Source organism: Mizuhopecten yessoensis, unplaced genomic scaffold, assembly GCF_002113885.1.
Source record: "Mizuhopecten yessoensis strain PY_sf001 unplaced genomic scaffold, ASM211388v2 scaffold8653.2, whole genome shotgun sequence".
Taxonomy (NCBI): Eukaryota; Metazoa; Mollusca; class Bivalvia; order Pectinida; family Pectinidae; genus Mizuhopecten; species Mizuhopecten yessoensis.
In genome coordinates, this window is record NW_018485985.1 from 656262 (window position 1) to 683331 (window position 27070).

The 27070-nt window shown below is 35.8% G+C and overlaps 1 protein-coding gene across 2 annotated transcripts in view; it reads left to right on the top strand.

Annotated features, from left to right (window-relative positions):
- The window catches only part of LOC110445110, a 32899-nt gene extending 8969 nt beyond the window's left edge, over positions 1-23930 (top strand). Inside the window, exons 2-3 of one of the 2 annotated variants that reach the window (XM_021489512.1) lie at positions 20147-20430; positions 23002-23930. In XM_021489512.1, the coding sequence (XP_021345187.1) occupies positions 20147-20430; positions 23002-23010 (293 nt within the window). In that variant the 3' untranslated portion in view covers positions 23011-23930. The remainder of the gene's footprint in view (positions 1-20146; positions 20431-23001) is intronic. The other variant, XM_021489513.1, reaches the window with a different exon arrangement.
- The last annotated feature ends 3140 nt before the right edge of the window (positions 23931-27070 follow it).

Sequence of the window (27070 nt, forward strand, 5' to 3'; positions counted from 1 at the left end):
CATATACAATGAAGTATTTTTTATCGAAACAATGAAACGATTTAAAGTTCCGGAATTCACAAGCTGACCAGGTCATGTGTTTCGTAGTATTTGAAGGAAACAGGTTTTATGGACATTGTGATTTACAGAGCATATTGTATAAGTGGTATATATATATGTTCTTCAGCGTAATTATGATCGATTATCAAGTACATTTAAGGACTAACCAGGGTTTTTAGGGGTTATACGGTATGTACCGAAAAAATGTATGTATTTGCATAAATCCGAAAAGTGCATTCATTTTTTCCGTATATACCGTGAAACCCCTGAAACACTCCTGGTTATTCGTTGATTTAAAATGACAGACAATTCTTTTAGTTCTTAGTTTATTGATATGAGTTCATTTCTGATAAAAGCAAAATAATTTTGTACAAAGCACAACATCGCGCTGTAATTTCATCGCAACTTCAACCAGTAGGAAGTAAGAAGTAAAATACAACGAAAATATTGCAGGATACGAAGTCATCATGTTTTGTGTTGTGTTGCATTTTTTCTCAGTTTATACGATAAACTGGGGTTAAAGCCAACGATTATCATAGCAGGACAAATTATGGACGTAACAATACAATCTTCTGTAATATATAATGTTTTTTTATATATGTGATTTCATGGCGTTTCCCTTCGTTCATGTGATATCTTCCTATTTTTTGTTGTTTTGTTTTACCCTACTATGTCTACGCGCAGGTGTGTGTTTACTCTTGTTGCCCGTGTGCTTTGATGCAGTGTTAGGGCTCGTCCTTGTGTGATGTCGCTGTGATATATTTGTTCTCCTTTCGTTTTGCTATGGTACAATTTGCCCTGGAGTGTTAACGCAGTGGTTTATTTGGTTTGTGTCAGGTTTAACGTCCTTGAGACACCTTAAGTCATATGAAGGCAGGTGTCTAAGCAGAAATTGCCGAAAAGAACAAGATGAGAAGAAAAAACTACAAAAACATAAATCCCACAATTTGCGGAGGGAAAGTAGATCATTTGTTGTTTTCCAGATTCCACAAAACAGAAAACGAATATAGGTTTTGTTTTATATTGTTTAACGTCCTATTTAGCGTGCATGTGTGTATGTGTGCCGGAGGAGACAGGGTATGTTGGTGTACTTGCCTCCTTGTGATAACGCGGATCTGATGCCGACTTTATAGTGCTATCTTACTGAAATACCATGCCGAAGGCAAGCAGCACAGCATTCCGCCTGGTCACATTGTCCTGACAACGGGTAAACTAGTTGTTGCCATTACCCTAAATGCTGGACGTTAGGCAGGCAATAACAACTACCATTTTTAAGGACTCTGGACCTGTGAGCCAGCTACTGTTTCCTTGTTTGTTGTCGTATCGGGTAATTTGTTGTATTAAACCTATATCTGGCTCTTATTTTATATGATATAATGTTCGAAAAAATATTCCAGTATGTTTTACAACTCAGAGATATTTAAAAACGATGAAATTGATGTGTCATTGCATAAAACAATAGTAATATAATGAAATATAACTCATAAGAGCTCTTCTACAATCAAATAAAATCTGCAACCCTTTTAGTTCTTTTTTATCTGCTGCAATCAACTAATGTATCACTATAAGTGATAAAGATATTTATTACACCATTTTGCCTCCATTTCTTTTTCAGCTGACGACGATAACATTTACTAAAAGCAATCAGACATTCCAAGTCTACTGAATGGTGCTCTGTGTAGTTATTTTTGCTCAAAACATAATTTATTATTGACAAAGCTGTTGATGTACTGGGTTATCATGTGGGTGTTATTTTAATGTTACCAAACGCGTTTTATTGTTACAAACATTCCCCTAGCATCAACGGGGTTTTTAATTTTAAGCGAGCCTTTCATAGAAAATGCGATAAGCATAATTGAAGGCAAAGACCTTTACAGATGATAGGTTTGCAATGAGGATATCTATTTTGTAAACGCGTCAATATTTTTCCTTGTTTACGTTCTTTTATTTTAGAACGTAAACAAGTTCAGTACGCTCTAAATGACCTCTTATCACTCAATAATGTGTCTATTATCACCCTTCGTTATGATTACAGGAAGTGTTGATTTTGAAATTTTCATCAGATAACGATGCGTTCCCTCTCCCTGTTATTTTAACAGTGGTAAATGACCACATTAGTAAAAGGGCGATAATCGACCATTACATTACGGAACAAATGATATTGACATGCTTTATTCATCCATCTTTACAAAATGTTAATTGAGATACGCTTTTCGACTGATTTAAGAATATTAAGAATATAACACTTTGGTCCATGCAGGCCTAGAGTAAGAATCAGCCTGTTTACACCGCATAGTATCGTTAAATGAGTGATGTGGCCAAGTCCAGTTCTCCCCTGCGAACAGGGGGCTAACTGTTGTGTCTACTGCTTAGATATATTAAATAATCTTAATCGAACCAGTTGGTTACATGGCAATACTTGGGATTTTTATTTGTTCTCCGCTTGCAGGCACTGTTTAAATTTGTTTAGAAAAATTGGGTTCATTCTTATGCCAGATAACATATACACGTTTTCTGGTGTACTGTAGTAGGGGGTCAATCAACTGCTGCGTTCGTCAACTCACTACAGCCACGATAGCTAAGCTCATGTTCAGAAGAAAAACAACATGCCGATGCACGTTGAGCTAACATGTCATTATGGCCGCTATAATTGGTGTCAAATATTTATTGATGAAAAAATATGGCCCTTTGTGCAGTGTTATAAGCCTCCTCCTCCTGCCTTCTCTTGTTCTTCTTCCTCTTCTCTTTTTTGATTTCTTCTTCCTCTTTCTCTTATCTTTAATTCCTTTTTCTACGTTTCTACGACGTATCAAACATAACGTTGACCCAACATTTATTTTTAGCCCTTGTGTGACTTTAATGTTGCAATCGACCATGATTAAGATATCAAAACAGCTATAAAAAGTGTTTCTAATCATTAATACTACATAAGTTTGTCTATAGCCGGATATAAAGCATTGTAAGACTATCAACACACAAGGATAACATTAGAACTGAAAATCCAGAAGAATAGATAGCATCATGAACTGCGGACACCTTATAACAAAATGAAAAGATATGACGAATACTAAGAAAACAAACGAAATCAGATGCCATTGGGGTCACAATTACACCTCCTACACATGTGAAAGTATAATGGAATCTTTGTTAATTTTCTATATAATACACAAACGGTATTCATCAATAATGAAACAAGCTTCATCAACTAATATTAATAGCTTGTGTTGGTCCGGATGGAATATCTCATGAGGTTTTCTAAAACAGGAAACCGGAGTACCATGACAACACCCACATGGACAGCCATGAGAACCATTCCCTTTTTTAAAGTCGATCGGGGAATCGTAACCCGATCGTCTTGGTCAAAGGCGAGTACGCTATCCTCTGCCGCGGGACCAACATTTTCCCTGTATATTAAGGTTGATTATAAGAGGGCTATTCAATACATTCTGTCTCACTAGTATCAGAAATCACGTGTACGAAGTTTATAGTTTTAACTTTCAATTACAATCCTTCGAAATATCCCCCTTAGCAGAAACGCACTTTCGCAATCGCGCTATCAATGACGTAAACGCTACGCGGTAGTATCCCCTAGGTACACTAGCAAACCACTGAAAAATTGCTTTACCAAGATAACTATTCTCAGAAACAGTTCAAAACATTGTTCTTTGTTATTGCTTTTACATCAGCAATGTTATTCGTTGATGCTCTCACAACTGGCAACCCTGTCCGCGTGTCTTCTTTGTTCTCTTTCTCAACTTTACCATTCCTCGCCCACCTAAAAACAGTTCTCAATGTGACGGCGGAGGTGCCTTTATGCTGCACAACTCTGCATTTATCTGCTTTGTCGGTATCTGTAAAGCACACCGTGTTTTGATATAGGAACTTATTTCAAATTTAGTATCAACTTTCATTTTAGCATTCGAAAGTACTAGTCACCAGTGCACACCATTCAACAATATATAACTTTTTCAATTCTTGTCGGATGATGTCGAAATTGTGCATGTTCATTAAATGTTTTTGCAGTTTGCTAAGTTACTAAATAGAGAATAATATAGACAAATTGTGCTTTACTGTATTTCAGATTGTCCCATCATTTTTGACTTATAAAGAAAGTGATCAAAATAGACAAGTTTCTATCCACTACACTATTTGTTTGTCCCTTCCCATCGTACGGGAGATTTGTGGTGACAAAATGTATTGAATGACCATTGTACCTTCTGGGTTGTTAATTAAACAACTGTGGTTAGGTTGATCATTAAGCATACTTTTTTCAAATAGAAACAAAAACTAGGTAATGGACTAGGTGTATAGTTCTTTCTATTTCTTTTACTTGTAAATTATGGTTATAGACATTGTGTTCCGATTTGTCAATTTATGCATTGAATATCATTTTCGATCTCCAACTTTAACGTCATCTGTAATATAAAATGTCTATACCAACATAAACGTTCTGTAACGATCATGATATTTCGTCTTAAAAACGTTGTAAATTAAAAAATAAGATGGCAATATTCACCCACACCAGCGTTATAGACGGCTTGTACTTTCAAACAGCGAAAGGATGCGTTTTATGCAACTAGAACTCATTACAAATTATGAAGAACCTGTTCACAACCAAAAATCGTCATTAATACAATTAAACAAATATAATGACGCGCTTGCTTCTTCAATACGGACACTCCGACGCTCGTCGTCTGTTTAAAGACTTGCAACGGTAAAAATCTGACAGATACGATGATAGATGGACCTGTTTGATACCAGCTACATCCGGGCGAAACATGGGTTACATCCGGGCCAGCTCCGCATTAGACTATGATAAATTAGTATTAAATGTTTTAGGCTTCAAATTAATTGACAAAGTTTACGAGGATCATATTTCTCAAAATGCACACCTTAATGATTCTATTTGTTACCACAGCTGTATTAGGAAGGGCTTTTTTCAAAAACATTATTATTATTATTTAACGGTTGTGTACACAGTGCTTTCTAAAGTACATGTATCAATTGTTATTTGTTTTATTTACAGTTTTTTCAGGTATTGTTTTGACACAAACATTAAAATGATGTTGCCATTTCTATGCAACTGAAAACAAAATTGGTGATGTTTTCCTTTTATTGTTTTCGGTCTAAACATCATAAATCGTGCAACTGCACATATCTGTGCTTAGTATGTGATAAAGAGAATATCGAACTTGTTTCCATATCATATTATTATCTCTGAAACAAGCTGAAGCTCGTTTCATTAATATAGTCATATGCATTGGAAACGAGTTTAAAATCCCTCAATTTATTACATTTCTAACTATACTTATGTTTAACAAAGTGACCATACGCGCATTCTTAGCAGTGTGACGAATCTCTGAAACATAAAACAAAAATAGCTGGAAGTTTAATGACAAAACCATTTTAAGAATACTAAAGAAGCGAGACGCCTTAGGCACGTTTCGTACGTATCCCTTGTTTAACCGACTGGCTAATTAGTCAGTCGTGTATTCAAACAACTACATTGCCATGATACAAACTGACTTTTATTATATTTGTACAAATATAGATACATTGTTTTAGGACCAATCGCATCAAAGGTGTGTACTTCGGAGAGTCAACACGTTGTCTAGGAATAGTAGATTTGTCGTTAAGATGTCTTTGCTGCTGCTGTAAGGGACTCTAGTATAGCCTTGGGGCAAAACAACAGTTTCGTACCTCAAATAAGCATACGACGTGTCACACTTTGGAATTTGATCGTTAAATGGTGGGATTTATTATCTGCTTATTTGGGGTCTGACGTCACTTTTTCATACCTTAATTTGTGTTTGTTATAGCTGTGGGACAACCTTGAGAGTAATATATAGATATACACCGCCTCACCTTGTGAAATAGGCGGCACTCTGCCGTCTAGCTAGATTTACTGTCAAATATTTTTTTCAAAAAGAGGCGTTTTAGTAAGATGATAGCTGTATTTGTCCTCAAAAAGATCCATATAGTGATTCAATAATTCCTATGGAAATGTGTTCTTCGAAATGAATACCAATCATAGGTCAGGATTTACACTTATGTCTTACATGTGAAACTCGGACCATCCAATCATAGGTCAGGATTTACACTTATGCCTTACATGTTAAACTTAGACCATCCCATAATAGGTAAGGATTTACACTTATGTCTTACATGTGAAACTTAGACCATCCCATCATAGGTCAGGATTTACACTTATGTCTTACATGTGAAACTTAGACCATCCGATCATAGGTCAGGATTTACACTTATGTCTGACATGAGAAACTTAGACCATCCCATCATAGGTCAGGATTTACACTTATATCTGACATGTGAAACTGTGAAACATCCCTTTTTTGTCAAACATCCATTTTAAAATGAACATCTAAGCTATATAAGTTCGAATACTTAAGCAAGACCGGAAAAGTAACACATTAGACAAAGGTTCAACGTCAATTCGGATTACCTCTTTCACATAAAACATAACAGCACTTCAAAAACATAACTGCCTACAAAACAGCAATACGAATTTGAAGTCAACGAAATTATGGAAAATATGAACAAAGGAAAGAGAGTTTTGGAAATTACAGGCTGAGTAAGACCGAGTGTTGAGGAAGGGAATGGGCCCTTTGCTTCATTGACGACACCTACTTTGTAAAACAAAAACTAATACAGATAATGCTACGACTTCAAAGTGAGAAGTGGGGTAGTGACAGCGAACCAACATGTCACACTAATGAGCATAAAAACGTCGAACTTCATATCGGACCAGGATATGTTATATTCCCAGATTTGCGACAATAATCTTAGCAACTTCGCATCTCTCGAAAAATCTGTATGTTGTTCGTAGACAACTATAACGGAAATAATGATATTCGGAGCAAACCATTTGGTACTTTATCAACTGCGACATGTAAACACCAGATATTGTGGTATAAGGGATACGAGTGTCAAAAAAGGGAAATTAAAAAAATCGAAATATCCACACTTATCGCATAGCTTAGTTGTAAGTCAAAATGGTAAGAGGCCGATGAAGAAAAGTTTGCAGTGTCCTTGATTTCAAGTTCAGGAGGGTATGTGCAATCCACATGGTCAACAGAGTTCTTGATACATAAAAGGATGCTGCTGTCGCTATATCTGAAATTGAAATTGAACACTGCATATGCTATTAAGAGAAATGTTCGCCTTGATGCGTCATTTCGGGGATTACCATTACCATTTTACTGCATCAACTACGTTGATTGACAATGTTACTCCAAAATATATTTTCACGGGAGTTCGTTATTATGTATATTTCTCATACAGCGGTAGTGTTTAAGTTGATGTATTATCAGACGAACTCAATTACACTACATATGCTATATACAGTGACAATGGTTCTCCTTTCATGTATCCTCAGGCGATTTCCATTATACTGTTTGCAGATTGTGTTTCCCCAATATCCTGATGTAAACCCTATAAGGCCAATCGACTACCACAAGAGATACCCCTTAGTCATAATTACTGCGATTCCAAACTGATTATAATTAGCGTTTATGTGGAAAATTCGGACGAGCTCTCCATCACCGACAATATAAACGGCGTGAATCAATAGGTGACGTATCGTAGCCTACCCTTATACTAACTACAATTGGTTCCATTAAGGCAGTCGAGTCCTCGGAGGAGACATACTATACATTTCATACATAGAATGTGAAGTTTGTATGGACAGTATCAGCATTGATGAGATTGATGTATGAATAACAACGTTCTATCGGATATAAAATATATTTCTAATAACTAACATTGTGATTAAGACTTATTTACAAGGACCACCTTTCTAAAAATATGATTTAGATTTATCGGAAACAGATGTGTAATTACTATTGTGACTTGAGTTTACCGAAATTAATACAAAACTTTAGCAAACTGACTTTGACTTACCGAAAAAAACTATATATCATTGTGATTTAGACTAAATGAACAAAGGAAAGATATAAAAAAATTTTATATGACTTATCACACAATTTGTCACATTGTGATTTAGATTTAACAAAACAACTTTTTACTAGCAGTGTGATTTAGTCTTACCGAAAACAAAGTCCTTACCAGGCATTGTGATAAAACTTACTAAAACAAATAATTACTTATAATGTAATTTATTCTTACCGAAAGTAAATGCTATTTAGATTTACAGAAAACAACGAATTACTAACATTGTGATCTACATTTACCAAAAACAACTTAATACTAACATTGTGATTAAAAATTGCTTTTAACAATTAAATACTTACATAATGTTTCGACTAACCAAAAACATATTAATAACCTTTAGATGATTTCGAATACAACCGCCTACACAATGAGACCAAGACTGACCAAACATTGTTTAACTAGCATTGCCATTCAGGCTTCAGAAAGAGTAACCACACAATAAGATCATTATTTGGAATTGCCAAAGGGCCACCACATATATGATATTTTAAAACAGACTGCCTAAAACAACAACAAAACTAACATTTGTATTGCATCCTATCGAAAATAACTGATTGACGAAATGTATTCATCAACAGAGCAATGTTGAATATGTGATTTTTTGAAAGTAATTTACCATGACGTCAACATTTGGCGGCAAAACAAAAACTCCTTTGATATCGAAATCGAAAATCAAGCTATCAATACTTTGTGAGTCTCTCTAGTATTCTGACAGCTGTGTTCGTATTCGTTTGTAAATAGAATTTATGAGACCATTGATTTCTCGTTTTAGCTTTTTGTTCCATTTTTCTGCCAAAGGACCCGCCATTTATGTAACTAACTTCGCAAATTTTGACTTTGTCGCATACAACGGTATAGCTTATCAAACTGGTGATCAATGGGTAGTGGGACGGACTAATTAGGCGGAGTTTTGTTTCGGGAAAGGTTTGATTCAGTATATCATAACTATGCATTTGTTCTATTATTTCAGGAAAAATAAATTATTAAACGTATGTTTAATAATGAATCGTACAGTAAAGAAATGCTACTAAACGATAAAACGGGGATAACTATGGTTCGTGACGAAAGGTGAACGTAAGACACGCTAATGTGCACATTTAACATTTGGTTATAAAAGGACCCTGTGCCGTTTATATAATTTGCAGTTACGGTGTGCCAAACATGATTTACACTGCGCCATACAGCTGTTCCGTCACTCAAGGTCTCAATGGTGATACTAGGGGCTAATAAAATAAAAATTAAATGTGTCACATCTACTATTTAAACAGAAAGATAGGTGCGTAAAACACCTTAATCATGAAAATCAAAGATAAAAAGAGTGCATGTTGATTTCAAATTAATAATGAGTTAAGTGTGAATATTTTGCTAACCATGACATTGCTCAAAGGGGATGAATGTGGTCATCAACGTTATGGCAAACCTCGGGGACTAAAAATCCATGAGTAGAGTCTGCAACCTTGTATCTTGAAAGATGAAAGTAGGAAACGCGCAAGAAAGATTGATTGACAAAAACCCATTATTAAGCTGTAAGGTGGTTGAACGAATTGTTGGTGGGAGTATATGATTAGGAATTACAAAAAAAAGTGGTGTAATGACACCCGCCGAGACACAGAGTAACAAAGGGAGTTCTATAAAAGGTCAATGTGAATAGAAATGGGATAATAAAACCCACCATATCGAATATGAAACAGCCACCGACCAGCTTAAATATACTCTTGTGACTTGGAAACCACACATCTTTGTCCACCTGTCGTACGAGCGTCCCGTTACGACCTAATTATGTCATGTTCCGTGTTGCACGCGGCGAGGTCGCAATGATTATCACATTTGCAATTAATTAACCTAATTAATTTAATCGTGAATTGATCGACCAAATATTAACAAAAGCGTGGTTTTTTTTTCATGTCACGTGATAGGATTTATATGGTCAGAAGGAACAGCCATCAATAGCTGTGGGGTAGTAGAGAGTATTCAAGAGATAAAAGTAAATTTTATCATGGTGGTCAGAAAGGCTAGTTCATGGTGCTTGATCTACCACCGAGTCAGAACGACCTTTATCTGCGCTATCTGCGCTATCATTCTAATTTGGACCTCTGAGATAAGTGTCCCTTAGCTATTACTGTGTAAATAGAATGAACAGACATCGGGTAGGATTTGCCTGTGTGCTGAGTCAGAACAATGGACATATCCGCAAATATGACTATGCATATGCAGAATGACCATCTCCTTAACTTTGACTGTACAGTCGACTAGAGGGAAAACTATAAGCTATGCATCAGCTATTGGCCATAATGGCCACGCTGTAGGCTTTGAAGGTGAAGAACCACCAAAGATCATCCTCGAAATTCACGACAAAAATGAGGCACGCAATAAGCTATTTATGGTTTCAGGAAAAAAAACACTCTGACCAATCGTTATGCTAGCGCGTGATTCTTTGATTCAGCGAAAGATCTGTTTGTTTCATCCACAAAATGGCCCAAAAAAAGTGCTCTATCTGTCATGACATATGCCAGAGGGTCAAACAACGTAACTTTTGGAATTATAAAGATGTCGTAGAATATGGATCAATATGAAGTTAAACACGCCACATGCAACATATACTGGACCATACAAGGTCTGGTTCTATAGAAACCATAGATGAAATATCTTTATTATTATATCTGGACCAAGACATGTTATCTTATTGGTGGTGTGTGTGTGTTTTCTGGCACACGAATTGTTACCCCCATATTTTCAGTAACAAAGCCATTTTACATGTTATGGTTCTGACATGGCTCAACTCCTAGGGTAGGATCCAAACAGACGCAATGTAGGCTGGGACTGTATTTGGTTTCAACGAACATCTCAAAGGCTTTGAATATGCGCATAACAATAATTACGATCCATTGGGCTTTGCATATGAAGCCAACATGGACACATTCTTGCGTAAGACTACATATTAACCTATCCTAAGCTATAATCATGTAAAGAGCCATAACGGTACACACCTGGGATATGGATGAATTTATCTGGCCATAAAGACCATCTGCAAGGCTTTGTGTTTTATGGGATAGATATATTGGACCAGAACTGTAATAGTTTATGCAATTACTTTGTAATATGTCAGAGAAGCAAACTCAAGGTAATATCTGTGAACGTGGCCTAGCGGGACATCTTCCAAGGAGTGACTCTATACCAGGCCTACAAGACAAGGTCCCAGATTGTGATTATGTTTGGGGCCAAAAAGGCCAATCTTGCCCACGATGGAGAACTATCAATAATAATGGTGGGACTTATTAATCAAACAACCACTGTCTCGTTTGTCGTCCAGACGTCATTATTCCGACCAGACACGCTCGCCGCGAATCTGACCGTTGTCTTTCAATATCTGCGATGCAAGTTCAACCAAATTTCAATTTCCATTCGAGGTCTTCTTGTTTTTTCATAGTCTCCATTGTAATTAATACCAATGACACTGATTCTCAAAGTGTGATCGGTTTTAGAAACACATTTATGTGAATGCGCTTCGGTTCGAATATGTGTGTTTCCCTGGGGAATCCTGTTCAATTTAGTGCCTACAGCCTATTTGGTAGTGAGTGGCTATCTATCATTGAGTGCCGGTCGTGCCATAGACTCGTGATCTACACTCCAAGTACGACGTTATTGTCTCGTAGTGTCTCGCGTTGTTTCACGTCTGATTCATCATTGCCCTATGTCTAACATGCCCATTGTGCATTGAGTTACAATCGATGGATTATGCGGAGAACAAAATCAAAATGTATCGGATGCTTGGTTCTAATTAGTAGTCTTCGTAGGTAAAAACATACCTGGCGCAAATTGATTATGCAACCTAGATGGTAGCTTTTAATGTTGCAAAGGATAGTGAGTTAGTATTCAAGTTAATAATCATCTTGACCCAGTATGTTGACACAGTGCCAGTTGTTTTTTTCAATTTAATAGAAACATTAGTTATCCATCTATCAGCCTAGACTATTATATATCGATCTGGGATAATGTTTTATCATGATTTCTATGAAAATGAAATATTATTAAACATTTATCGTCAATAAAGTCTGGATTTACGTTTAGGACTGGTAATACAAAATGTACGTTTTCAATTAGCACAAGGTGAAATTATGAATAGCATATGAATCCCTACAACATTTGAAAGGCCTTACAATTACAATTTAAATATGTTTTATAAGATGTAAAGAATATGACCTAGGCCGAGAATCCCCTTTAAGCCTTATCATATAATAGTATGTGCAGTAAACTAGAGTTGCAGAGCAGTGCGTTACGAAGTACTAGCAGTTTGACAAATTAAACCTGTAAGAAATCCAAATAATTTTTTGATCATTTTAAAGTACAATGTGATCAACTCCGACCTATCAAGGTGTTTTATCAGTTCTCTACTTTCAATTTGTTTGTGGTTTACGTGCTATTAACAGCTATGGTCATTTAAAGACGTGCCAGGTTTTGGTAGCGGAGGGAAGCCGGAGTTCCCGGAGAAAAAAACACCGACCTATGGGCAGTATCTGGCGACTGCCCTACATAAGTCTCGAACCAGCGACCCAGTGGTGGAGGGCTAGTGGTAGCAGAAGGTCAAATGCCTTAACCACTTGGCCACTGTGGCCCCTCTCCGCTTTCAATATATTTTTCTAAACACCTTAACGCTTCCATTAATACTTATCATGGCAATTAATTTATATTTATATATTTTTATTGTATTTTCTTCCAAATATGTTATATAATATCTTAAAATGATATTAACATTTATTACCTTATTTGTCAAGACGACCTGTGATGTATGACCAATAATGTATCTTGTTTTAATTTATCCCGGACGAGCAGCATAATTGTGATGCGTCTTTGTCAAACAGTGTGTAATAAAACAAATTACAGTCCAACGGAATCATTTATCAAGAGTAATGCAGATCCTCTCGACATTTACTGGGTACTTGTCCAAATTACATCCATCACACTAGTAATAATTATTATCAATCTGTATCTTCGGCAGCTGTTCTGTATATATATATGAATCCTGTTGCAACACGTGAATGATTGTATTATCATACTGATGTTGGGTGACTGTTGTTGATACGAACGTGTTCTAGGAATCCATCCTAGCGGACATCCAACCTTTGTTTCTCACAGCCAATGATGAACTACAGTGTACTGCATTCTGTTCTTTCTAACCCCATTTATTGGCCTGCTGTGACACACAGCTATGGGCCCCCATCAACTACTACGCAAGACCTCTTAAAGAATCTTTAAGTAAATTGGCTGAACAATAACATTGTAAGATTTGTGTTCTTTAATGGAACATTAGGCGCTCAGACAAATAGGTCGACGTCAGCATACTGATTGTGACTAATGAATACCTGGGTATGGACGCAGTTGTAAAGAGGATAGTTTTCTTGTTTATTGTCCTTATTGCACTCCTGTAAGTTAAAAGAACAAAACATTTCGAGTAGATTATTAATAGTCATTAAAAGGCATTTTTTTCAAGAGGAAAAGGGTAGAGAATGTTTTTGTCGTGTCTGCTTCAAAATGAACGATAATGCAAATAGCTTGTGGTACTTTAGGACAAGTACACTTCTACAAATAGGCAACTGAAATTAAAACAATTGACACAATAATTAACACTAATAAGGCAGCCATCTATCTTTAATTATTCTTGTATAATTTGGAAATGTATTAAACGCTGACATCCGATGATGTTCTACTCCTCACATAGTAAAAACTATAATACGAAGCGACGTCAAAAAAAGTATAAACTAGGAATTTCAACTCGGTATGAAAAAAATAGGGGAACAATAACAATAACAACAACAAAAGACATCATGAACCCTTACAAATATTTGATTGAAAATCAGTCTTAATTTGTCTAAAAATAACTTTGCAATTTGAGCGTATAACACCTACGAAATATCAAATTTCATTATGGAGCACACATATTCAACACTTGAATTTTTGTGTAAGATATTTTTTTTCAAGATCCCAGAAAAATGTTCCTAGGGAAGGTAGTCGACTGTTGATTAACACAGGCATGTTCTAAGTATTGACACAGGCGTTCCCGCATGTGATGCATATCATTTATTTCACCTGAAATATCTATTTCTCAAGTTACATGTGGGTGTCCGGCTGTGATAAGCGTTGTTCTACCTCACACACGACATGATTCTTATTCTACATGGAGGACGGAAGTCATGTCAACGCGTTGCGCACGCACTTTTATTTATTAGATGCACGTGACTCTGTTTATATTTATGAGACACATGTAATCGGTTTGATAGCAACGGATTCCTGACAAAATAAATCAGTTAACTTTATCAATGCTTTTAAGCGTGGTTTTAAAATTGACGATAACGCATAACAAAGATTTATTGATCAAAATGATTTGTGTCAATTTCATTATCATTAAATATGGCAAAAGGAACAAATTGAAAATGAAACAAAATTAGATTTAATCAATTTCGAGTTTATTTATATTAGCAATAATTAGCTTGAGTGGAAAAAAAGTCAGATAGCTACAATAGCATCTCTCCCAGTGGAAAGGTTGTCAAATCAAACATACAGTAAATGCAGTGTGGTGACATGCAAATTTGATGACTCAAGAAACTGATAAACGAGTGTAGTAAAGGTATAACAGCATAACGGTAAATAATCGACTTTCTGATGCTTGCACTTGTGGAAATACAATTCACTTTCGATTTTGGGGATGGTACCGTAAACTTTCTACTCGGGAGCCTCGAAGCTTACTCTAAAGGAATAAGAGATACTCAATCTCACCTCGAAATATGAGGTTTTCTGTCTAACTCAATATTGAAGAATGATACGTTTCTTTCTGCTTATATTCCTGCCATACCTTATCTGAAATTTACCAAAAAAGGAATTTTAATGAAAGATAATTTCTACACAAACTACTTTGTCAGAAAATGACGTCATTTGCATAAGAAGTCGTCATTCTATTACTTTCATTGTGAAGTCATAATGATGATTGTATAATGTTCACGTTCAACCAAACAGACAGCGATATCCAAACCGGGAAAATGTAGTTTTGGGTGGGAGAGGTATACTACCTTTTTGCATTTCACTTTCTATATCACTGATAGATGTGTAACAAGAAAGAAAATAGTGTGTTTCCGCCGGGAAAGCTCTACTTCTAAGCTAAAGGGAAATTCCCTGAAGCTCGAAGCGACAAGGCGACCTTAAACTATGTACAATTAAAACCTGCCACAATACAACTATTCTGGTAATTCGAATCGTTTAGAGAAATAATAATGCAGCAATGCAGTGAACATCATATGTATATCATTATCAAACCTTTACACTTCAGCAAAGTATTAAAAAATGGTATGCTGACAGTTTAAAAAAATTGTCAAAGTACTATTTATCGCATTAACAAAACGTTACAATCTAGCTAAGTCTTCAAGGCCATACGTTATTGTTCAATCAAAATATTAAAATTAATTAGCAGTCAAACTAAGTAATGAAAAAAAGTTGTTTTGAATAAAGAAATGTATTATAAGGAATACTTTAAGCATAACAAAACATTTACAGTCAAATTAAGTAGCATAGGTTATTTGATTACAGACCATGGGAGTAGTAAATAAACATCTATAGGTTTACAGACCATAGGAGTAGTAAATAAACATCTATAGGTTTACAGACCACAGGAGTAGTAAATAAACATCTATAGGTTTACAGACCATAGGGGTAGTAAATAAACATCTATAGGTTTACAGACCATAGGAGTAGTAAATAAACATCTATAGGTTTACAGACCATAGTAGTAGTAAATAAACATCTATAGGTTTACAGACCATAGGAGTAGTAAATAAACATCTATAGGTTTACAGAACATAGGAGTAGTAAATACACATCTATAGGTTTACAGACCATAGTAGTAGTAAATAAACAGCTATAGGTTTACAGACCATAGGAGTAGTAAATAAACATCTATAGGTTTACAGACCATAGGAGTAGTAAATAAACATCTATAGGTTTTCTTTACAGTTCAGTATGTTCTGTCAGAAATACTTATATAAAGAATTAATGCAACTTAACAATCCGGTAGAGTATTAAAAGAAATAAGTTTTTAAGTCCAGTAAAGTCATAAACGTGAGGAATCTTTCTGTAAAATTTGGTAAGATATATCTATTATTCTGTGTAGTGTTTAGTGTTTTTCTTGAATATTAAGTAAGAGTTATTATTCAAAGTTGTGATTTTTTTTAAAGTACCCTTTGATTGAGATAATAAGCATATTGAAGTTCTTGTATACATTTTGAACGCAAAAGTTTGCTTGAATGCACTCTCTTGTCAAGATACAGTTTCTCTGAACCTCTGTTTAGAACAGGTGTTTACCAGCAGTGTTGTAAAAGTATACCACGCGGAAACAATGACACCATGAGTATATAAAGCCCTATGTTGGTCAAAGACCTGCTGATATTTTGTGTACGTGACTTGGACATGACAATTCAGTCAGGGTCATCAACATATTTTGATTATTACTGTTTTGTAAAAAATCTTATTTTACGGATACGTCCTTGTACGTATCCGTAAAAAAGATTTCTTACAAAACAGTAATAATTAAATAAGCCGCGGTCTAAAACCAAGATATAAAGGAATAGGTAACATACGTTTAGGTTTTCCTTAATATTTTGTAATAAATCATGGAAATGGTAAACAATGTCCCTGTAATACTTGCTAGGATATTTATACATTGTTGAAATATTTCATTTTCGTATCTCTATTCCCAAGGATAGACATTTCATGAACACTTTGCTTTTGTCGGCGTGGTTCTGGTGTCAAAACAGGTGATAATTTCCTGTACTAGAATGAGATAGTATGGGCTCCATACGTCAAGACGGATGACGGTTCTTAGGTACGGTTTTAAGTACCTTCTGGATGCGGATATTATATGGGAGCGTGGGACTTCCCGATATATCAAAATATATCGATGGGCCTGACTGAATTGTCATGTCCATGTCACGTGCACAAAATATCAGCAGGTCGTTGACCAACATAGGGCTTTATATACTCATGGTGTCATTGTTTCCGCGAGGTATATTTTTACATTACTGCTGGTACACACCTGATCTAAACAGAGGTTCAGGGAAACTGAATACTGATTAGAGAGTGCATTCAAGCAAACGTTTGCGTTCAAAATGTTCGGTATCACACCGACTGGCATGTTCTGGAACGTGACATCATTTCGATATAATACGTGATGTCAATGAATTAACATTCTGATCAGCCAAAAAGGGAAAAAGAAATCTACCGCTGAAACCGAGAGACGAAATTTTTAAAACAATCTTGATGTGAAACTTTTCCAAATCCTTTTGATTTTAAGGTACACCTTTGGGATACAATACTTTTCCCACTCTCACTGGTAAAGTACGGGAACCAGAAAACCTACTATATTCATTGTTGCATTCGCAATGGCATTGTCGTTTTTATTTTCAAATTCACTGAACAGAGAGGTGTTAAAAGAGCCAGAGACTATGAAGATGAGTTGAATAAGACAATTTTACCTAGGAGTGTGAAATTTGGACTCAGAACCTCATCAGAGCCTCAGTTCTGGCCCATATTTCACCACCCTAAGGTAGAATAGCCCTCTCACTCACACAAACATATGATAGATTCAATAAGTATTCCGCTGAGTATATTGGCTTTGAAATTACTCTCCACTTTTCCTACAAAAAACCCGTTTAGACAACCTGCGCGTCGATCAGCCATATTCCCTTTAATTAGGATGTTTATTGATAAACTATGTACCTACTGGCACGGTCGTGTAAAAGCGGTAATGGACACTAGCTGTTGGTTTTGGGCTGATAAACAGACAGAAACTGTCCTATCCATCAGCGCTAACCTAACGGCTCGAGACGATTGTTAAAATATTCTGTTTCATAACAGTTTGTCAATAGCGAATTAATCAATAGTGTGGCTATTAGTTTCGGTCATCCTAGAGCAATAATTGTAAGTTACCACTTAGTTTTATAGGGGTACTAACTGCTGGGATGAGTCCAATACACAGACGCAAGCAATCACATCCATCAGCACTTACCTTATAGCAGTGGCTGGCGTGTCCTTCACTCTACGCCGCCGTGAGCGTATTAAACGACTTGATGGTCCGTAGACTAGCTAAACAAACCCTATTCAAGCTACCGTTGGTCTTTCTAATTATAAATCTGATGTGTTTTGTTAGCTTATTGACGGGTGCAACCTGATCTTAGCTTTTCAAACCGGATAATTGGTTACAAATGAGACTAAAATCGATCTTTATTTACTTTTGGGCTGTTAGAGTATAACTTTGTATACATTGAAAATATGAGTACATCTGTATGCATTACGTAGCAGAGCGTGCCGTCATTTAGGAATGAATACATATAAGATAAATGAAGTCAGAGTCAAATTACATAAAAGAATGAGCGCAGTTTAAAAGGTTCCAGCAACAGAATAGCACCCTATGTGTCGTTATCTAGTTAAAGACTGAGTATTGTAGCAGCTTCGTCGATTCGAATATCTTGGTTTAAGTTGAGATATAATCAGTATATGTAATAACCTCTTACGAGTAGCAAATATCATCTGAGGGAAAGGTAGTTTATGAGTGTAAATACATGTTACTGATACACAGATGTTGGTTAAGCCGGACACATTCATATGATTTAAAACTAGTCGTAAAATCTGTATGAAAACAGGAATCGTCGATTTCACGTTTTAAATTCAAAACTATCTATCAAATATTCCTCTCATTAGCTCGAATGTGCTATGCCGTAAACAAAATCGTTCAAGGCAGTATCCAATTCTGACGAATCAGGACCATTTTTTTCCAACAAAGTAATTCAGCAGATACCTTATTTAGGCACTTGGTGATAAGGCTTGCAAACCATATAATTCTATCAATAATTGGATACTTATAGTGTTAACGGGGCGGTTACCCAACCCCCCGGTGTACAATATACAGTCAGAAGATACTCTTTACGGGCAGTGTGAGCCTGCACCGAGACATTATTAGCTGAGTGGGCGAATAGAGATTTGCGTCGTAAAACACGTATTGCCTAATTACGATAAGACAAATATTTATTCTTGCTAGTTAAAATGTCAATGCCTGTCACTTCCTTGCAAATTACCGTAAAATAGATGATTTGATGGGGAAACAGTTGAACACACAAGTACTTAATATGTTATCACTCATAAATATAGCGACATCTGGTGTCAGAGAAAGACATCTGTACCGCTAATGTTGGTACAATTTCAAGTTCTTAAAAAATACTGTGCTTTTAGGTGAGTTGATTACCAAACATAAAATGAAGCTTTGTAGTATGAATTTCAGATGCATAGACAGTAAATCTTGGCTTTCAGGTCATGGATGTTGCTCTTTATAGCATTTCTTTTATTATACGCAATTTCGATAAGAATCGGTTGTTTAAAGGTAAAACAAAGAGTATTACACTTACCATTACACACTGCATCAAAAAGGGTCCCTATAAACGTAGAATGAAAAGTAATCAATTATAGATCCTCTCCTTATATTTTCGTTTTAGCTTCTTTGTGAAAAGAATACGCGATAAATTGCAAAACATCAATCATTTTACTACTTTCCCTGAGCGGATACCTATACCAGAAATTAGATAATTAAGATAAATTAGACACTAGAAATACGGAAAGGAAGCATCAATTAAATATTTAATAGGTCGCTGCAGCTGAAATCAATGTTTGATGTACCAATGTGTTCATTTCGTGCAATTAGTTATACCTTATTATTTCTTAGTGGTTATATGAGATACTACGTGCCTTAATTTCATTTTCAATACGGCATCCCAGGCTTATTTACATTTAGACAGTAAGCCGGCAATGACATATTGTCAAGTCCTTCTTGTTTTGGCTTGAAAGAATATAATGTGATACAGGTTTTTGGAATTTTTCCCTTTATCAACTTATTGCAATAATAAAATGTCATTTGATGTTTACCAGTAAATCCCGACGGGGAAAAAGTGGCCCACGCCTCGAACCCCAGGCATATTTCGACATACGTTTGAATGTACGAAATGCAAGGCCTTTTTCAAATCAGGCTTGTTATTGAGATTTTAAGGTTTCATAAAATATACAATATTTGGATTAAACCAAACTTTATTCATATGCTTCTATGTTACAGGTACCATCGGTCTACCATTGCATACAGAAGAGCAAGGACCACTTCTTTCGCTACTGACAGGGAAACAACACCCAGATATTTATGATAGACTCCTGGAAAATTATATGAAAACATTAGAAACACGGGACGAGCCTTACAGTGGAGAGTATGTAGTGCCAGATAAACGTCTACGACAGGGCTGGAACATAGCCTATGGAAAACGACGATCCAACAAGTGGAGCATTGCTTATGGCAAGCGAGATCATGCCTCTCCGCTCGAGTCTGAAGGTATCTTCTCAGATGAGGTGATTCCATTGGTTAGGTCGTATCCAGAGATGTCAAAACGTCAACAGGGTTGGCACATAGCATATGGCTGAGTTGAAAACTCACATTAAGAATTTAAAAGAGAACGAACGAACGATCGATAGCGAGAATGGAACTGATCAATTTAATGCTCATATGTGCAATATTTATATAAGAAATACTTATACAAGAAACTTATAGAATGATGATGTTACCTCATGACCATGTTTTAATATTATTTTCACAAAAGTAAACAAATATTTTTGATGGATTATTATGGATATTTATGCAAACATATCAGCTTATTTACTTCAGTCTATAACGTATTTTAAACAAGAAATATTTGGAGGAGCACATTCGCATGTTTAGTGATATAAAGACATCAAATGTATCTATAACAATACAACTTGTATACTGTACGTGAACCTTCCATGGTGAGCAAACCTTAAACCATACACATTTCTAAGGAGCAGTGTAGCACTCGCCTGTCGAACTTATAAAAGTGGTGCCGTAGGGTGGATATTCTAAATATATTACCCACTTCCCGTATATGAAAGATGACTTCCGAACAGGGCAGTAAAACAATTGCATTATAGATAGCTAGACACCGTTGGACACTACGTTAGTCCGTGCTATTTATTAAAGAATAACGAAATTTGGATTTTATTTCATTATGTTTTTACAACAATTTGCTTTAGTTCCTGTATATACTAGATATATATAATTTACTAACTGTATTGCATCATTCTTGGTTATCTGTCAAATCAATTATTTTCACATTGAAATAGTATTTTATTAATCATCATTTTTTATTATATATTCTACATACTTTTGTTTTTCTTCTTAAATATAAACATGTAAATTATGAAATGAGATTAAAAGATTCTATTTGACTGATTTATCTATTTTCTTTTGTTTTCTTTTTTTATATTTCTGATCAAATACTATTTCTTTCAGTGAATTTTATCGAGATGGTGTAAGCGTCGCTGTATCAGTTTATTACGCATTAAGGTGTACGGAGTGGTACACTCTTCCTTAGAACAATTGTTGAACAACATATCGCATATTGCAAGATATCATGTAGTCTATTTCTGTAAAAAGTCAAATTATGATATTTGATTTCAAAACAAGTCAAAGCTTACTTTTTTTAGCTTTAGACCCACATTTTCTCAATATTTAAAACGAATGTAATAAAGCATTAAAAGCGATAAGGTAACATAGTGACATTGTTTCGTATTTTCGGATTCCACGTTACCAATGAAACCGCAGGAGAATCGGTTGTACTTAACATTTAATTCTTCCATGTTGTTTATGCCAAACAATACTTTTTCAACAAACGTCCATACACATTTTACGTATAATACATATAATAGATATATTACCAAGCTTATTATACATGAAACTGATTGTTTATTTCTGAACTCTAAAGCAACGCACTAAATTAGAATGCTCAGTCTTTCCATTTGTTAACTGTTGATTGTGAAAAAGTTAGGACTTTCAACAAATTTGTCAGGGCCTTAGTAAAAGATATGTACCTGATCTACTTTTATTTTCACATCTTGCATATTGCAATGACAATGAAGTTTGTTGAAATTACAAGAGTGAGTTTGATACAAGGATATATTAGATGTGAAATATGCTTATATCATACCACTGTTTTGAATAACATCACCCATTATCTCAATTATGCTGTACTACAGATTACGCTATTTAAACTAACAACAAAAGTTTCACATTTTGCCCAATATTACAACTCATGTGTATATATTGTTGAAATGTTCAAGCTGTTGGTTTCTATTCTATTTCTCTGTGCTTTCAAAACATCTTACTGACATTTATACTTTATATACCTCCCTTTAAATGACGTTGTACTGTTTGACCTCTTATGTTGGTCAAACATCAGGTTTATGTTTTCTATAAAGCTCTGTTTCAATTACTTTTAACCTTTTTTGATATAAAATCATGTTGTTCAAAACATTAGGATTGTCTACAAATACTTGATTGATGTTTAACTTTATTTGAGTATTCTACCCTTGATATTAAAATCGAGACTCTATTCCTAGTTATCTTTTCGGAGAAACAAGCCTTATTTCCATACATATATATATAGTGACTATATCAACTACTGTATATCGGCTATAAGTACGTGTAACATGTAATCTCAGATTAAAATGACCTGTCGTGTCGACCTCCAATCACCATTTTGAGAACATTCAGCGAACACTTTCATGTTATCGGTGAAAGAGTTATGATGTATCGGTACACGTATGTTATGCTCGTTACACCTGAACAATGAAGAGGAAGGTGTATCTGCAATTTATGCAATCACCTGAAATGACTACTCCACGCAAATGTCCACAGAACTGGTCAGTTTGGTCTGACTATACCCGACTAATAAAACAACCGTGGAAATACCATTCTTGATACTATTCTAATTATTTTTATCTCTATATGTTGACCTTTCAAACGATGTGTTACTCTACGTTGTATATGTATAGCAGAGCCTGTCTTTTAACGCTGTTCAGAGACGTATGATTCTATGGTGTTAAAGTATTGTGTTTAAATCATTCCAGGTGGTGTGAACCAGTGAATACCAGTGCATGAAGAACGTTTTCAGTGTCGTTATGCTGCATGCCACCCCGAAGGATTCTCTACCTCCTCCCCGGTGCATGCTAAGACTGGTGGTGTTATCACCTGTCATGGATGACATTCTCTTTCTGTGGACGTCTTCAATATCTAGCTTCACTTGGGAACAAAACTCTGCATGTCATGTTTTTCGCAGCTAAAACCTATGTACTGTCTCCTGTGATCTCCCTTTACTAGGAAGGCCGACTCCTTTCGCTCAGGGTCTCACAAGTCAATTGCTGTTTTACAAACCTATACTGAACTACTCGGAATTTCCAAAACCTGAAGTCAACATATCCTCCGAGTGGTTAATCTTCAATATATATATATTATAGTAATATATATTTATAAGCGATGTCGTCTTCATTTCTTTGTTTCATTCTTTAAATAAGAATTTTGCTGTTCTTGCCAATTGGCAATGTACTTGAAATTCTGTCTTCAATTTTGAATGAATTGTGTATACAAACAATACTTCCAGGCATTGTTCTACATTATCTGTGCATGCTTTTCTCTTGATCTGATTGATAAATATTTTCAAACCATCCATGGCATGTATCTTTTTCTCTACCGCATGATAAAACTTCTGATCTTTTAACTTTTCGATATGTATGTTGTTTTTCAATTCGACGCCATTAACGTTGCATTCTATCGATGGAATTTCTTCAACTAATAACTGAGTTGTTTTCCAAAGATGCTAAAAAAACCCTCTTTGATACAAACTTTATATCAAGATAAGTATTAATTAACAAAAAAAGCATGTAATTTTGTGCTATTCCATAGTGTAGGTGATCTCTTCCGGTTCTCATAGGCTTGTCCATTAAGTGGTAAACCTGAAATGTCTCTGTCGAGGAGAGATTCGAATAAATATCTTTCCATATAAGAAGAGTTGTTGATTTTTTTTAAAAGAAATCAAATTTTTAAATGTTAAAGCTAAATGTTGTTATCATGAAAGAATATCCATGTCTTAACTTAAGACTGTCAACATAAAGTACTATATCGCAAAAAATTGTCCAACGCCGTCAAATTTGCCAAATGATCTACGTGTTTTTGTCCAAATGTTTCTGCTAGTGGTCAATCTAGGTACTACTGAGTATATAAGTCCTTTGCCTATAACCGATTCAGTATCGAATGAAAATTGATAGGACACCACTGTTATACAAACACTTTCACGTTCCAGATTTTAACATTATAGAAAGGAAATTATACCCCTCCCTCGTATGATATCAGTAGTGTAACAGATAGATACACCCGAGAGGACGATGAATTGAACTAGAAGTCATTTATAAATAAAGAGTACATTCCTATTCATATCCACTAGGGATAATATTATCCATATTGACTTATGCGAGTCGTATGATTCTAAATACATTGGCTTCAGATGCCCTTATAAACATTCAGATATCTTTGTTTTCAGACCCCTTGAATATGAATTTAAATGATGAAAATACTAACTATTCGTCTATATATATACCCGATACTTTCCACCGTGCTTAATAACTATTAGTATCGTTAAATTATTATCACTGGACACGTGAACGAAACACCAACACACACACAACAGAGCACTTGTGTAAATAAATTGATACTGTGAGCCATGCAAAGAAATTAAACACGCGTCTTAAATATAATGACAGTACATAACGATAAAATCGTTAGGGAAAACTAAAGTTGTTGCCAAATGTAAAAATTGATTGTTTTGTTTTAGTTTTTTAAAAACATCTTCCTTTTTTCCAAATGGGAAAAAACCAAATTTCGATAGAGCAAAGAAACACTGTTTCAGACTGATTTCAATATTGGTTGGTCCTTTTGATTGCTAAATGTGCCTGAAGTACAAACAAAAACAAGCATAGATAAACAAAAGAATACGGGAAAAAATATTTTTTCCCAAATATAGTTGACTTTTACAAGGTTATTTGGATACAGCGAGACTCTTTGACTTCATAAAGGATCCGAACAAGAAAGGGTATGCAACGGGTATTGATAATCTGTCCATCACAGTGTCTCGGATCTAGACAACTTCCCTGGACTCCAGCTATTACTGCTGAGGCAAGCTGTGATCAGCGGCGATAACCACCTCACACTGTAAGTCATTACGGCGTGTCCGGCTTGTCTTACGTCAATCTGTCCTACGTCATTGCCAGCCATATACATTCATTGGTTCGAACTGTTACTCGGAAAGGGAGTGTGGGAGTCATTCACATTAATGTCAGTCATATAACACCAGTGTTCAGCAATCTAATTGAGCAGTGGAAACAGGATGCCTGCCACAACAATAAAACTGCCAGGTGCATGCGTATGGTTTGCGATCACGACACCATGTGTCAAATGAAACAAATATTGGCGTGAACTACCCAACAATGACCAGTGTAAATGTCTCACCTAGCGGATATTGGCCAGACCGTAGCAAAAAAATATTCAATATACGTAATGGTGGAGAACGGACAGTCATAGCGTACATTTAGATAATTAGACGAATTATTTGATGAACTGTACTTATTGCTAAGAACATTATATCAGATGTAGCATCTTGGCCATATCATTATAGAACTTATAGCTGCCATATATAGTAGACGACGGAACCTAAACAGACTTAAGTTCAGTGTATTTCAGTCACTTTAAACACACACGCAATTTTATAAGCGGCAGTCAGGAAGAAAGGTAACACCATAAAATCTAAAGAAAAAAGTGTCATTTGAAAAAAAACTACTTAAGGGTGAACAAAACTTTATTTCAATTCGCAATCGATAAAACTAGGGCTGAAAATGAACAAAAGAAAGAATTGCAGGGAGACCCTTCAAAAAATGTATATGACCAGGTGTTCCAGAAAGATAAGCGGATTTCATAATAAAATAACCATGGGAAACAATTAAATGTATAGGAAGGTATAACAAAAAAGTATGTGTTAAAACGAATGAGACTGCCGACACGGGCTGACCGTGTTTATTGATGAGAAAAACATCAATCAGTTTCGCTTTGAGATGATGGGAAGCAAGATAAATTGTAAACGTGTTTGATGTCAACTAAGACTGGCTATAGATACCACCATAAACACGGAAAACGATCATTTAACCTCCCGCAATACAATAGAGCTTGACCTTATACAAAAATAGTGTTATAACCAGGCCGCAGTCAGTCCATGTCAATGCACTTTTAATGACCACGTGACCATGGCTAACAGAATGGCCCTTACTGCAATATGGTGTAGTTAACTCTAGGATGTTTATATAAAGTTATTGGGTTTTATTCTTGACATCACATTTTTACGAGTTGATCCAATCGCAAGGTAGTCGTTAAACATTACATGAAATTTGCTGACGACATTTACGCTGTACGCCAAAGAAACAACTATCTATGTCAATTTATCATGACAGTAGGAATAGAAAGTTAGGACAGGTTAGTCAGTACCTGTTAGTACCTCAGGTCCTGCTCCTCTCGAGGCAATGCTATACTGGAACAGGACTTGAGGGACTAACAGGGAACTGTCCCAGTATAGCATTGCCTCGAGAGTAGCAGAACCTGAGGGACTAACAGGTAACTGTCCCAGTATAGCATTGCCTCGAGAGGAACAGGACCAATGCTACACTGGGACAGTTACCTGTTAGTACCTCAGGTTCTGCTACTCTCGAGGCAATGCTATACTGGGACAGTTACCTGTTAGTACCTCAGGTCCTGCTCCTCTCGAGGCAATGCTATACTGGAACAGGACTTGAGGGACTAACAGGGAACTGTCCCAGTATAGCATTGCCTCGAGAGTAGCAGAACCTGAGCTACTAACAGTTAACTGTCCCAGTGTAGCATTGGTCCTGTTCCTCTGGAGGCAATGCTATACTGGGCAGTTACCTGTTAGTACATGAGGTCCTGCTCCTCTCGAGGCAATGCTATACTGGAACAGGACTTGAGGAACTAACAGGTAACTGTCCCAGTATAGCATTGCCTCGAGAGTAGCAGAACCTGAGCTACTAACAGTTAACTGTCCCAGTGTAGCATTGGTCCTGTTCCTCTGGAGGCAATGCTATA